The sequence below is a fragment of the Bombus pascuorum genome, chromosome 10 (assembly GCF_905332965.1).
Source record: "Bombus pascuorum chromosome 10, iyBomPasc1.1, whole genome shotgun sequence".
Classification (NCBI taxonomy): Eukaryota; Metazoa; Arthropoda; class Insecta; order Hymenoptera; family Apidae; genus Bombus; species Bombus pascuorum.
Genome location: NC_083497.1, coordinates 9,899,313 through 9,915,280, shown reverse-complemented (window position 1 = coordinate 9,915,280; position 15,968 = coordinate 9,899,313). Strand labels below are relative to the sequence as shown.

Genomic DNA, 15,968 nt, shown 5'->3' with positions numbered 1-15,968 from the left:
GTTATAATTGTTATTTTTGAATTTGAATCTTTTCTATATCTTTTTTACGGTAGTAATAATCTAAAACGCATATGATTTTTTATTTTTGGATAAAATTATCTTCATCATGACCAATAAAATGATCATAAATTTATTTCGAAATCAGTCATACACTTGTAATTGAGTATTGAGCTAAAATTTTCTCCGTTACTTTCTCTTTGATTTACTCTAAGACTTTTGTAATAGTTTATGATAATTATATAAACTTACCATTCGTAGTTATTTCTGCAATAATGAGACCAAGAATTGCGATGTTGTCCCAAATTTCAGATTCTTTTTTCACATGAATTTCACTACCAATCGCACAATAATGTTCGCGGGATTTCACGGCAAAACGAACTAACGTTTATAATTCAAATTACAAATAGAGTCAAATCACGCAAGTGTAGTCGTTCAAATTTGAAATCAATCAAATGTATCTCGTTATTTCATATATATTTTATAATTTAATTAATTAAATTCTTCAATTAAATAAACATTTCTAATACAATTATTTTTGTTAAACAATCGCTGTATTAAATCCAACTTTTGAATAAAAAATTTATAATTACATGAATTTATATGCACAAATATACCGGAAGTTGAAATTATACAAGTTACTTATTACTTGTGAATAAAAACTAAAACGTCATCACATTTTTATCTTACGTCTTAACGATAAAACCAGGTACCTAATAATCAACATAGAAAATGAAAGATTTAATAATTCTCATGAATCGTTTGTTAATCTAAAACTCCATTTTTTTCATAATCGATCGAGTAATTGATTTGACACACAACAAATTGAAAGCTGTCACGAACGCCAACGGAGAAAGGAGAAAGAAGCGAAGGGACGTGTCCTAATTAGTTTTAATCTGTTCGATTAATTAAGGTTTCGAGTGAATACAATTGAATCGGTGTGGCGACTTGGTAGTAGAAATTTAAATTTAAAGCGGAGTTTCTCATCTATATGTTACCCGCTTGCCTTGGTAGTAGAGCGTGATAACTTGTGCTTTGGCGCATGCGGCTCGCAGCCATACCCGTGCTCGTACCTGTCATGGATTCCAAGGATCGACCGCGAGCGCAGGCACGCGTGATCACACGATTTCATGCGTGAAAATCAACGATACATCGAGAGATTCGTGTATAAGAGTAATGCACGATTATGAACCGGTGGCAAAGTGGTGATATCTCATTGCTCTAAGTGTTGGCGCCGCGTAAACAATCGTCTCAAGATGAACCCTCTCGATACGGGTTACGGGCCTTCTGTCACACGGAGCACAGATATTGTAAGTATTTTATACAATGTATCTTTTGCTCGATCAAATAGATATATATTCGTGCTGAGCGACACGATATATATTCCGTGAGCCGATCTACGTTGATTTTGTATGCTGTCCTCGTACCGTAATGTCGAACCTTAGAAAAGTATTTCCCGAACGTGACTGATAGTTTTTCCACCCGTGATTAGTTTCCACCTCGGTGAATTTCGGTGGAAACAAAATTCTTCGAATCCTGATCAGTTTACCAATGTTTAGGTTACACCGTGGTCGTGTATTGTATACGCCACGTCTTCGAGGTCTCGTGGCGATTCTCACCGAGCAGTTTTATGGGTACCGCTATTTTTAGTACATACCGTAAACCTGCAGCTCTGGCATAAACGAAGGTATTGAGAATTTTATAATTTTCGTTATATACCGGCACGTGTTGTTTCTCAAATTGTCGGCTGCCGGGTTATTTCAAAGGAATAAATGTGATTGGTGTGTGTATACATGGCTATACGAAACGTTTTCAAAGTATCGGTTAGATTATTCGGTAGTACGATGTTTGTTTCTGTGATGACAGTTTGATGAAATAAAAAATCGGACGTTATTGAATTATCATTCTTGGCGGGAAATGTAAGGAAGCGTACAATAATCCGTCATATATTGAAATGTTAGCGTACAACGTGGTTTCATTAAACCATTGTATCTGGGCGAGCTCATCGTAATCAGCTGTTATCAAGAACGTTGTTATATGTGTTTCCTGCCACTTGTGGTTCTACTAGCTATAATTTTATCGTAACGGATACGAGTCACCTTTACGGCTTTATTCTGCGTCGAATCGTTAATTATTAAATCAACAACGTCTCTTACTACTCCGCTGTTTTTTTCGTCATCACCATATCATTCATCTTATCGCGCTACATCGGAAACGATAATCGATATTCGGCCAGTGGGACGATTGAAATTTTAAATTTGAGCGGAGGCTATTAAAAGACAAAACAGACAGTGGTGCCTTAGAGGTGAAAACCTGGTCGATTCAAAGTATACTTAGAAGCCAAGTTGTAATCTTCTGTTTAAGGAAACCTTGTGCTTGATGCACACATCGCGCGATAAAGGAACGACTAAATATTCTAAAGGGGAAGCGAAAACTATCGGTATTCGCATTTATCTATCATACCTAACGTCACGATTTCGTTACGATTTTCCACGATGAATCGTTCGAGTATTGTTGTTTTCTTTTGTATATATAGCTGGAGAATATATAGTACGTTAGGCGTACACCTGTTTCGTGAGTTATTTGAGTATTCGATGTTGAATCAGTCTCTAAATTATTGTAAATAACTAACTGTTTATTTGACTGAGTCATTCGGTATTTATGTTGCTTAATTATACTATTTATATTCCTTTTTTTCCCTACATTTTAGATAATAACAATTGTATATATATATATGCATATATACATATACATACATAGGATATACATAGCATATATATAAGATATATATAGGATTCGTTGGCACGGGTAATGCAAGTAAAAGTAGACACAGACTTCTTTGGACTTGTTGAGTCTAACACATAACCGGTATCACGTCGGGCACTGTGTGGGACGCTTAGAAATTGTACACAATACTAAGATTATACAGCGTGACTACATAACACCTGGATGCGTACTCCTCTCATATAAATTACGACGAGTGTTGGCTATACATGTGTAGCATTAAAAAGTAAATAAATGTGATAGTCCATTATGTGTGAAGCGACTATCGAACGTATATAGCGGTTATCTGCCGATAGAGCGGCACGTGTAACGATAATAATAGAACTGTCGGTGCATTCACATACGGGGGATACCTGTTGTGTAGTATGTTAAAGACACAAAGTTTCACGCTCAGGCTCACTTCAATCATCAGCGGGATTAGATCTGATTAAATCGATAAATCCAATCGAGCTATGGCGTGGGAAATACACTTTCGCCTCTGAGTAGTATATTTGAACGATGTACCAATAGATTTCTGTAATCTTCAACGCCATATCCCATTATTTGATGATCGATAATTGGTCGATAGTTGCTATAACGAGCTATCGTAGTTCGCCTTGGTTTTGTGCTCGAGTTTCCTTTCTTTTTTGCAGTTCCAGACAAAGCGTATTATATTTTTAGTGTTCTCCCAGGTATCAATATCTTTTGTTTAATGAAATTAGGTCGGCGTAGCGCCTAAAGGAATATCAGATTTGATCGTTCTTAGAGTTAGCGTTTTGCACGTTACGTGGCGTTATTTTCTTAATTTACGAGAGATAAATCGGCTGTGTGACGTCATTTTCTGTTTGTATATCACGAATGTTTGTCAACTGGTTTTATGCCCAAGGTCTTTCGTACGGTGATAATGAAATACCATTTTATTTACGTTCTAGTCTAAAAATTCACTATGTGTTCTCTGGCTTTAAGTGTGCTAGTTTAATTGCTTCAGAGATATATCAGGAACAATTGGCTTGATAAGCAAGGTAGCTATGTGACGTGTAAAGAGTATGGAATAGTTCAAAGACCAGTAAAGATTAACATTCCACTTAACCACATGCCGAAACAATTTTATCCTGAATTATCTTTATCTCTTGGCCACCAACATAGTCATTTATATCGGTCAGGGAACGCTAACATACTTTTCGATAACATACTTTTTTTCGATTGTGTACCTCTTTATAACCGGATAGCCAGGTTGTTTGATGTTATCGTTAAAACCCACGACTCTACCGTGCACGTATGTTGGATCAATGACAAGGATAGATACGTTGCTAATCACGTGCCATTGAAGCAGAATAATCAGAGGATGAATTAATGTTACGTATATTCTAATCGCTACATAGTCGTCGCAGAATATAAAAAATAACGATCTCTTCTCTATTTTCTTTTCGTTAAGAAACATTAATGCAACTTTTGTATCGCTCGATACGGAAGCGCGCATATCCGTTATCATTTCCTACGTCATTGTGCAACATATATGGTATACTGTATCCTGACGCCTTTCGTGGCGAGAAAGACACATTGGAACATTGTGAATGGCGTATATAGAAACGCATCTGCTTCGTCCCATCGAAGTAGATGCCTTTCAGCACGCGCTTTCTGTTTGTTTCGATTCGCAATAACGTTTATTTTATCGAAATGACATGAAAACGTTTGGCATATATCGAATATAAATAGCGTTCGGGGTATTTTCTCGCTGCACGGGGCAATGATTTGCACAAAAAGGTCATCGCGAACGATGTAACGTGATTAAATACGTTAATAGTAAATTGTGGGAAACGATGTTGTTGGAAAAGGTCGATCTATTTTTGCGTTGTGTTAAATAGAAACGTGCGAGGTCATTCGCGTTTTCTCGTTCCCCATAATCGCTGGGTTTCCGCACGATTTTCACTCTTAATACGATCATCGTTAATGTACCATTACAACGTTATGAATGACCAATTAACGTTACTATCGTTGTATGGTTGCACTTGTAAACTCAATTAGCAACGAAGGTGCATGACAATTGACAATTGATCTTGCCGCGACATTTGTTTTAAGAGACACGGGATGTTAGAGCGATTATAACGTGTGTTTGTAAAACGTGTAGATTTGATGAAGTCTTAGCCATTTGTTACGGATAAATATAGAACTTGAATGATACACGTATATTTCCTGTTTCAGTTTCCATTTAACGGAATATTTGATTGCAATTTAGAATTAACAACGCAGAAACCTACTCTTATTATCGTCTCATAATTCGGAAAATATACGAAAAATTTCAACCTTCTGATCGAATTGCGTCACGTGTCCTGAATACCTGTGGACGATAACATGTACAGGATAGCAATCTCAATATTTTTGGATAAAAATCACGAAGCATCGAAGAGATTTATTTCTAGGTCATATTCGACGAATCTTTGAACATTTCTATTTTCGACGTAAACATATTTGTCGTTGCTCGTAATCTCGACATTTTCTTCCCAAAAGTTGCACTTGGAGACTTTCTGCGGATTTTTATTTACTGCTGTTCACAATACACTTGGTCGGTACGAGTAATGTCCAACTAACTCGATCAATTTTCCCAACTACCATTTACGTTGTCGACACGATTTTCAACGTGTGTACTTGTTGACAATCTGTACATGATTCGGCACGACTTCCTTCACTTTCTCAACTGGCTGTCTCGCCGCCTTCCTATCTCTCAGCCAGACGAGGTCGAGCCGGTGAACGATTCACCTTGCTCTTGAAAATATTACTCGCCGAAGTTATCGTCAACTTTGAAAAAGGGAATTCTGTTTCTACGAATTCTTCTCGAAGGGTACGTGCATGTGTCTGTTATCCTACTTTTGGATCTCTTGCCTTCTATTTCCTCTTGTTCTTGTCAAGTTTAAAATCTAAACTGTGATTCGTGTTGGTGCTGCATGCAGTTTTATGCTAGGTGTCTTAGCAATCAGCTAGGGATCGATCGTACGCGAAGGAACAAGTGGAAAATGTACGACGAACTATTTGGCGTGACGTTTCGTTTTGGAGAAAATCGAGTTTGAAAATTTGTCAACTATATCGGAACTACAGCAATTTCGAACTGAACAGAAGTGAGTAATCGGCAGGAAGTTATTCTACTGTGAAAACGAGTTGAAAATTTAGGATGAAATTTGTTCAGAGCGTGTCTTCTGAGAAAATGAAGCTTGGAAATTTCAAGTACACGTGTGCCAGGAAAATCCTTAATTAAAATGTATTTAAACTCTACTTTTTTTTATTTTTAACCAAATTTTAAACAGAAAAATATTATCTTACATTTTTCTTTATTTTTACACGTAGAATAACTTTCTACTAATTATTTGCTCGTAGATGGTCGGTAATTAGTCAAATTCCCATATACCAAATAAGTTTCCAAATTTAGCTTTATCGGAGAAACAGTGACGTATGAAAGAAAGTCGTTCTATATTTTCAATTTATTTTCAGTTCACGTAGAATCACCCGTTTGCCGATCGTATGACGATTATTGAGACGACGTACCGTATAGGCGAGATCGAGTAATGCGTGAAAATTTACGACGAGAAAGTAGTTTGGCAAATCAGCCTGTAATTACGGAGTGACAAATTTAGGAAGTTGTAGCCTTTATCTGGTAATAGTAATAAATCTTTGGACTGAAAAGCGTCGGAGATGGTCGCGATGTTGTATGCATTTGTACAGGATATTAATGTTGGACAAACTGAAATGTGTGGCAGAGCATCGTGGCAAACTTGAAGCAAACAAACTTGCACCGACTAAAATGCTTCGCTCTTTTGCATGAACTTTGTCTAGAGATGCTGCTTGTTTAGGAAAACACCGCAAAAACAGCGAGCGTTTTTGCACCACTAACGTTACCTTGCTTGCACGGAACTAATATACGTAAATTGCGTTGCCTTTAACGAGCTGAATCAACGTGTACCCAGAGCACTAATTTAACGATGCATATTTTTAATTGCGTTACGTAGAGAAAATTTCTGATTACCGTGGTAAAGAAAAACCGATTCGTTCGAATATCGTGTACAAAGGAAATTCCGAAGTTCTCGGTTTTTGTTTTTAAATTTAAATTCAATTTATTTATAGCGATCGTTTCGTTGATACAATTTTTGTAATCAGCCTGTAACTTCCTTGTACTTTAGGTAGATTCGTAGAAAAATATATATATATATTCAAGGCAACCGAGAATAGAATTCTTTGTAGAAACAGATGGGCCACAGAGTCCTTTTCCAAAATTCAGTTGCGTTCTGTAGGTTGTGTGTTCACGTGGATGGAGAACTAGGTCGGTTACTCTCGAAGGTGGTATAAATAAATAACAGAAGGAATATAAAACCGAACGACGCATCCCGAAAGCAAAGAAACGCACTTTGTTGGTAATTTCGCGTACCGCGTGCAAGCTGATTGGTTTTCCACGTAGAAAAATAAGCGTCGCCGATTTCCACGTACGTACGTACGAGATTCCATGAAGCTCCAACTCGATCACGGCTTTTTATACCTTACGGTGCCACCTGTGTAACGGCCTCATGCTCGTAACGCACTTGGCAATTTCACGAAAATTATCCTGTTCAGTTTGTTAGCCGTGCTCTCGATACACAAACTCGTCAGCTGTTATATTAACTGACACGCGACACGTGCAATTGATCGGCATTCCGCGCATACTACAAAAGTGTTTCAGGTGTTTGTAACGCCACATTTGCGTGCGGAAATATATCTTGTTTAGCTGGACTCGTAAATAGCGTTGCATAACCTGGATAATTAAAGCTTCCCGATGACTGCCTCGAAACCATGTCCATTTAAGACACGTACGTCATAAGAAAAAAGAAAAAAAAAAAAAAAGATTCTCACACGAACATTGTTTCATCGATTCAAGGCTTCCGTCGGTTTTCGCACAGTTTCGCGTCCAAGCTTTCTGCTTGAAATCGAAGAGTCCTACCATTGTACAACGCAATGTGCAGAATTCTCAATTCGTTGTTGATCAGCTAGGAAACAGGTATCGTTGCCGATTTCATATGTTATTCAAAAGTTGTAGCGATATCCGGAGAAGTGCTCGTAAACCGGTTACAAGGTATCGCAGCCGCCTTTTTTCAAAATTCATGCCTTGAATTTCTCGATTCATGGGGAGAAGGAAACTGGGTCATTGCGTCTCAAAGGAAGGGTGGTTGGCTTCAAGGTGAATCGCAGAGTTAAAGCGAGTGAGTGAGATATTAAGAGGGCAAAGAGGTCTAGAGGAGAAGGGCGTAACAGGCCGGAAGGGCGTGGAGAATGGTTGAACGATCGAGAAGCCATGACGAAATTCCATGTACATTGTATTCCTTTGTGAGCCACGTGCCTGTCGTAGAAGATTGGAACGTCTTTTGTTAGAGGATTATTGGCGCTTGATCAGCCATTAAATTGGTTAATTTGCGAGCAAACAAACAACAGGATAAGCGAATTCGTGTCGTTACTCTGCTTTCAGTCATAACTTCCCATATTCACTGACAATTCCTTTCATCGTACAAGTTACGAGAGCGATATTTTACTAATATACATCGTGAATAGAAAATCTCGTACCATCTAATCAAGGAGCAATAACTTGAACGTACGTTATACGTAGTAGTAACGTTCTCCCGTGATATCGTATTTTATGAGGGTTGAAATGCGTTGGAGAATTAGGTCTCTGTTCTCAAAGCGGAAGGCGAGAGGGTAACTGTCTTCAAGGTGAATCCCAAACTCTGAAGTGCAGTAAAGATAGAGAGTGAGCAAGCTTGGAGGGAGGATAAGAGGTCGGAAGGGCGTGGAGAATGATGAAATTCCGAGTAGACAAGTCTCTTCTCTCGAGTACTTAGTCGTTATGGACTTTCGAGTGAGAAGGGAAATTTCGCTGAGAGTACGATCGGATCTCGCATTGTTTCGTACATAGTTTAGCTTGCGAACCGGTGATTACCGTCTATAGTTAATTCTCATTCGATTCTACCTTAATTCCACGGATCTAAGTAATAGTACAAAGTATCGTGGAATTGTAGAAGCGTTTAGCTAGGTTTCGAACGTGGAAATCGATTTTCGCGAATGTTACTGCAAGCCGGAAATTAAGTTTGTTTTCGTCAAAGGGAGAGTAACTGTCGTCGAGGCGAGTGGCAAAGTCAAAGTGTACCAGGGGATGAGGACGAGCTGAAAGGGCGTGGAGGATGACGAAATTCCGAGTAGATGGGGCTCCTTTGTGAATTATCGTCTTTTTCCCTGGATTCTCGTTTAAGGGGACCGATGTTCCATCGACAGGAAGTGCACAGAGATTTCGAAACTTCTTATCGACTATCCCTCGACGAAACAATCGGAAGTATGTTCGAGTTAATCGCTGTTATTAGGGGATGTTCGGGTTAGAATACGAAACACACAAAGCTCACTATCGATCGGTGAATCTACAAATGTAGGACACTCGAACATGTTGTCACAGTCGTGCAATGCTAAACAGGCGAAGTCGCGTGCTTTTAATCGTAGGACATTAACATAGCTGTCATTTTTATTTACATGGTTGTATTTGTGATGTTAAAAAATATACGATCATGTAGGAAAATTTGTGAAAAATTCAAAGTTCGATGAGCTCGAGCGAAAGCCTTTGGACGCTTGTATACTTGAAAAATTGTGAAAAATAGTCGAAGATTTGAAAATTCGCATGTGAATTGAATATATCAACCGAAAGGACTATTAAAATTAAAAATTTGAATTTGAAAGGTCTGTTAAAAATTGGAATTCGATATTTAATTCTAGTCAGAGTACACGAATAGCTATGGAAGAAAGGCAATCAGTTGGAGGATGTTGTGTTTCGGATTTCATCAAAAAACTGGCAACGTTTCTACCCCTATTCAAATAATTTCAAGTCTCTCATCTCTATGATGGAATTCGTTTTTCGGAAGACTTTGACTCAATTTTACTGGCTAAATCTATGATAATGGCTGCCAAGAATCGTACGTACGATAATGGCTGCCAACTAGAATCAACTTTGCAAAGCCAGCTAGCTATGAAATCGTAAAAAAATAGAATTGTCGGTACTTACACGGATCCGTATAGATCTATACCTGGTCGTATGATTATTCAAGAATGTAGAACGGGATAGCAGTAAATGAATCGGTCACGATCCGATAAACGAAAGAAATGAAATTCTTCGTATAAAGGAAGATGAATTTCGAAAGATATAGTTTCTCCAGACGTGATTTTGGATACACGCAACACCCTTGCGTGCTTCCGATCCAAGAACTTAATATCGCGATGTTATTTGGAACGGTTTCAAATCTTCGAGCTCGTGTATATTCATTTCTTATTTTTGCAAGCAATCTATCACGAGTCCACGAAATCCGCCGTGATAACTGGCCATTAATATATTTCCTACTCTCAGCATTTTTACTATTCTCCACCGTTGGTACATTTTGATCGATGAAATACAGAATAATCGTCGACGTAACAGTTTTGACATTAGCATAATCTATTTCCAATATGTAGAAGCATTTTGAAATGTTCATCCGAAAAGATAGAGTAGATATGGAAATCCATATGGAAATCTTGGAGTTCGTAACATCGTCTGTTTACAACTCGTCGAAGGCAAGGGATTTAAAATCGAGCGTTGGTACTCGCGTTAAGCGTTACTACTCATACTTTAGTAAAACGGCGCGTGAAAAGCGATCGTCAAAGGTAGATAGAGGCGGCTAGCGAAATAATCTCATCGATTTGCCTTGCGAAAGAAGCCACGGTGGTGCACGCTCGAATGACACGTTCATAAGGGAGTGAGGAGGCCGTGACATGGAATAGGATGGAAGGTAGGATCATCCTTTAAGACGACAGCTTTAATATCGAGTATCTTGGTGTACGTGTGTACAGGAGGAGCAGGTGGTAGCAATCGCGCTGGAGCTTTAAGAACCTAGGGGTGGAGGCTGGAGAACGCATTTCCCGTCGGATACTTGGATCAGCCGAAGAAGGAGGATCGCTTTCGAGGAAGCTTTCGTGCAACCTGTGCACGTTCTCCTTCTTCGTCAGTAACAGCAAGAAAGACTTAAAAGAGGACGGTGAGGATGAGGCAAGTAGTGGTATTGGAGCCGGCTGGCAGTGTTCTGGTGATCAGACAAACTTCCCTCGGTAGTAACGTTGCTACTAGTAACACCAATTCCAATGCTGGATCCAATAACGCTCACGAGACCCATGGGCTCGCCAATCACGCTGCTGTGTCCACGATTGCCTCCAATGATCACAATCAGAATCGTATCGTCGTCGTGCGCTCATCCTCCTCGACCTGCATGACCACCACGGTGAGTCGATTAATTCGTTTTATGGTTGGACCGAGTCAACTTGGATTTTCCTGTCGGGTAACGTTCCTCACCTAGGTATATAGGAACTTGTACCGGAAATGTTGAAGCAACTAAGCCGATCTGTTCTCACGTAGCTGTATTAGAATTAGCTGAATTTTGTTCCTCTTTTCTTTTTCTTTTTTTTTTTTTTTTTGCATCGAATATATGTTGGTTTGTAAATGTTTTATTGTGATGACTAGAAAAGTTCTTGCGATGTAACAACAAGCTTCCACAGAAGACATCGAACATTTTTCACCAGGCTGACAATCATTCATCCGCGAACGGTAACAACATCAACATTAACGGGAACCTGAATGGAAATTCCGGGGCAATCGGTAGCAAAGCATCGACAAAGATCGTGGTTGGTAGCGGAGGTTCCAAAGCGAACGAGAGAAACGATCATCTTAGGAACGATCACAAGAGCCAAGAAGGGATCGGTACCGGTGAATCGAACTCTGGATGTCGTCCAAGGACGAGCAAGGAAGCCGCTCACGAGAACGTCTCCTTAGACAGGAAACTCGATGGCGCGGATCCCATCTCCGGTAAGTACTTCCGCCATTACTTCCTTTTACCTTTGACAGACCAGCCGATCCTCCCGTGAATTATTTATTCCCCTATCGGCCATACTTCTTAGAAGGTAATAATTTACTTTGCTGTTTATGCACTGAAAGAGGAAACGATTTCATCGCTACTATTCTATGCTGTTACGATCGTCAGTTTCCACTCGATGACAAACGTTTATGAAGTTATGGCTTTATGTTCCTGCTTGCTATTGGAACGGTGCTCGTGCCATCAATCGTTTTATTCGTCGATTGATGGAAAAGGCTACGAGGTAATCGCGATTTTGGTTATAGTCGATCGACGTGCAATAGTCGAGCGAAAGTGCGTTGATTCGAGAGAAAATAGAACGCACGCACAGTGTTTCCATTCAACGAACCGTTTCTTTGTGCGAGAGAACAAGTTCGATAAATGGAGGCACGTATTCGCGAAACGATAATTTTTTGTTTTATTATCCTTTGAACGACTGTTCGCGACTCTTTTCCGCTCTCTTTGCCGATATTAGGAAACGCTATGGCCTAAAAGAATGTTACCAGCGTGGCACAGCTTTTCGCAACACGATAAAGCACTCTAATAAAAGTTTTCTAGCAAATTGGAGATCTCGTGACGATGTGCCTCGCTTTATGTATTGGTAGATTAATTAAAGAGATAAAACAAAGCGAAAGTTTGATGCATTTCAGAACACGAAGTACGATGTTAGATGTATTACGTTAACGTTATAAAATAGCATTGTGTACCAAGAATGCGTTGTTTGATGCGTGCGAGCCTCTATTTTTTCCACGAACCGCTTTATTATTTCAGCGTTCCTTTGGTTGCTCGTCTCGTTTCAATAAACGAAGAGAACACGTTACGCTGAAAAATATTCTGCATTTTGTGCAGAACACCATCGAGTTTCATAGGACGAGCGCGCTCTTTAATTCTTCCCCTTTAAGACCCGCATTTAAATTTTAAACGAAGCTCATCGATCAAATTTCGCCCGGAATCAAAACTATTTAAGCCCGCATGAATTATACATAGTTTATATTAACTTCTACGACAGAGGAGAAACAATTACTCGAACCTCGTCTTAATGAATTTTTAACATCACAATGGGGGGTGGAGCGTATTAAGTGTTTGTATATCGTTCTCTAACGAATTGTATGCATATATTTAACTACTTGTCAGGTCTGAAAATATCTCGCGCGCTCGTGGAAATAAAACGATATTTAATTACATTGCAAGTTATGTATTTTTTTTTTCATTTCTCGATTCGGTCGTATTTCAAGCGGAGTTTAGACCAAAGATCTTGTTGTTTTTATTACGCCAAGGTTGAGTTACTCGGAGCTGGAATCTGGTTAAACTTTTGAGAAAAAAAGATCCATTTCCAAGACCTCTTTGAAACTTTTTTTTTTTATCCGGCTTACGAGAGCCTCGCTATCACGGTCGTATAATTTTTCTTCTCTCTCCTTCTTCCTCTTCTCGTCTCTTCTCTTTTTTTCATCCTGAACTTCGACGTCACGTGTTCCATTCTTTCGTCGTCAAAAGCTGCCCCTTTTTATCGCTCCCTGAAGTGACTTGCTTGTTTCACGTTTCCAGAATTGAATATATGCACGCGCTATGCATATGCAGTCCCAGTTACACACAGTCGTTGAAATACAGTATGTACACGTAGCGTGACAGAAATATACGTACTCGTGTTCAATTCGTCTCGAAACATTTTCCATGATGCGTATTTGTGCATGAGTCAGCAAGCTGATTAGTAACAGACGATAACTATAAACAGGATATAAATTGTTGGAAAAGGCGAGTAACATGCTACGAGCCTGTAAGGGGAAATAATTTAAATATTTCTGGTGCGAAAAATATCAGAGAGGTTTAGATGGCTCGATGAAATATACGAGGAGCTATTTTCATTTTCTAGTTACACGGTACCGGCGCGGTGGATAGGGTGGTTGAAAAAATGTTTTGCTTCGAATCCACGCATGTATGTAGGTCTGTATAATGCTTTTACTGAAAGTAGGACGACCGTTTCGATCTTGAAACCACCCTCTTCTCGACTCGCTGGAATTTCACGATCCGATGCTTTTTTGAAACGTTTCAACGTCGCGCATATATACCGTTGTCGCGATCTTTTTGTAAAATATCCAATATAAAACAAAGCGTTCTTTCGCCTTCGACGCGAAAAGAGAACCAGATAAATGAGAAATAAATAGAAACAGTTTCATAAAAGTCGATATCGACGCGAGTTTCCATGTAATCGTAGCTTCATTATAGTTTTAGACTCTGGCATAAACTTTCTTCTAAGTGGCTTAGGCGTAAGTTTCCTTGAAAATTTTTATCGAGCGAAAGTGTCTATCGACGAGTTACGTCTGCAAAGTAGATTCAGACTTCCATACGTGTCCACTGTTTGCCTTACGCTAACTTATCGAACACATTCTGTTGTATAATAAGCGGTATATAAGCTTGAATTTTAAACAAGACCTTTAGGTGATCGCATTAAGTCCAATCAGCCAGCTCTATACTATAATTTTAATCGTCTTGCCGAAGCAACAACTATATGCAATTTCTGTTACGAGGAATTCTATCTCCTTCCCGGAAACCATTGCTAAACAGGCTGTCTTCCTTATCGACTGGTGTCACAGTCCAGTGTGAACATTGTAGAACTTGAGTTTGCCACCCTCCATTGAAACAACCCCCTCGAAAGAACTGCACTCTCGCGGGTAAACTCCGCTGGGGATAATTCGTAGTTCCGGTAATATCCGCCAGAGCGGCGATTCTGTCACCTCTCCATACTTTTGCTTCATTTACGTAGGGGTAGGGCGACCTTACGATTTTTGTTCCCTCGAGCAAAAGGTCTTTCCACTATTTCTTCCCCCTTTATCGATTTTCCCCGGGATTTCGTTCCTGTGTTCGAAGGTCGAACTAGCCAGGCAATCGCGAGGATCTCGGATCGTAATTTCTCTGTTGGTAGACGACGTCTGATCGTCGAAATTTAGTGGTTCGTATCTAGAAATTACTATCCTCGTGCAAACGCCGGAATGCATCCCCCGAACAAGGCGTTGCTGGTTGGCTCTCCTGTACACATATATGCCTTATATCAACGTCTCTTCTAGCCTATCCCCGTCTATCCTGACCTATCCGATTCCTGCTGACTGGAGTAGGTATCGACCCCTCGAGGTGTAGGTACCAATCCTTCTTTTCCATCTGCCTGTCTCTCGTCTATCTTTTCCATTCGTCTTTTCTTCCACGAAATCCCACTGGTGACCTTTCCAATTCTCTATCCTCTCGGTACCTTTAGTCTTCCTACGTGTTTTCCTTTTTGCCTTGCTGTTTCTCATGCTGTCCGTCTTCGTTCCTCCCTCGTTCATTTTCTCGAGGGGATCCTAATTCGGGACGTTGCGTTTAACGACTATAGGCTACGACTTAGTTGTTAAACGCGAGTCTCGTGGTCCCTGGCAAGAAGTACCGAAGCAACTCGACGAATCCGAGCACGAGCTCCTTCGGACCCGGCGATCTTATTGATTGTCTTAGCTTTCCTGCCGTCACGCTTTCTCTCTCTCTCTTTTTCGCTCTCTCTCCCTCTTTCACTTCGCCTGGTCTGCACGGGAATACTTGCACACATAAAGAGACGTTCTCGTTCTATTCTCTGTCCATCTCTGTTTGGCCCGCACTGGAATAGGTACACAGGAATTTTCTTTTTCCCTCTCCTTTCTCCTCTGTCTTTCTCCCTCCCTCCCTTTCTCTGTTCTATCTCATCCCACCCATCTCTCTCTCTCTCTCTCTCTCACTCATTCTCAGAGACTCTCATTCTCCCAACCTTTCTCTCGTTTCTCTTGTTTCCTTCTCTTGGTGGCTCGACGAGCTATCGTCGTCGCCGACTAACGACCGGCGACTTACGTGTCCGGCTAACTTTGCCTCGTGTTCGACGAAACGGAGAGGCGATCTACGTGATAAAGGAACAAGAGGGATAAAGGCCACGAGGGACGAAGGGGAGCTTGTAAGGCGAAGTGAAAAAGAGAAAGCATGGAATTGAAGGATGACCGAGGGAGAGGAACACAGTCGGTGAAAGAGAGGGGAAAGGGAGAGATAGTTGGACAGGAGCCTCTGCCAACGTTCTATTTAAAGCCGTGGGGGTAGCAGCAGCTAGCTGACTGGTAATTTACGAGCTTATACCAAAAAGTTGGACACCTTGGGGATGGCTCCGCACTTTGACACGTGACCTACTTTTATCGGGTTACGTAATTGATCGTCTCGCGCCTGCCCCGTTTGCGCTTGTGAAATCTACGAGACCGAACCCCCTTTCTCTTTCTTTCCTACCCTCTTTTCTAATTT

At 40.2% G+C, this 15,968-nt stretch overlaps 1 protein-coding gene across 5 annotated transcripts in view; it reads left to right on the top strand.

Annotated features, from left to right (window-relative positions):
• The first annotated feature begins 1,034 nt into the window (after positions 1 to 1,034).
• The window catches only part of LOC132911244 (calmodulin-binding transcription activator 2-like), a 40,468-nt gene continuing 25,534 nt past the window's right edge, over positions 1,035 to 15,968 (top strand). For 3 of the 5 annotated variants that reach the window (XM_060967734.1, XM_060967732.1, XM_060967730.1), the window contains exons 1-3: positions 1,035 to 1,307; positions 10,636 to 11,060; positions 11,359 to 11,641. In XM_060967734.1, the coding sequence (XP_060823717.1) occupies positions 10,827 to 11,060; positions 11,359 to 11,641 (517 nt within the window). In that variant the 5' untranslated portion in view covers positions 1,035 to 1,307; positions 10,636 to 10,826. Of the gene's footprint in view, positions 1,308 to 1,556; positions 1,685 to 10,635; positions 11,061 to 11,358; positions 11,642 to 15,968 lie in introns of all 5 variants that reach the window. The other 2 variants (XM_060967731.1, XM_060967733.1) reach the window with 2 other exon arrangements.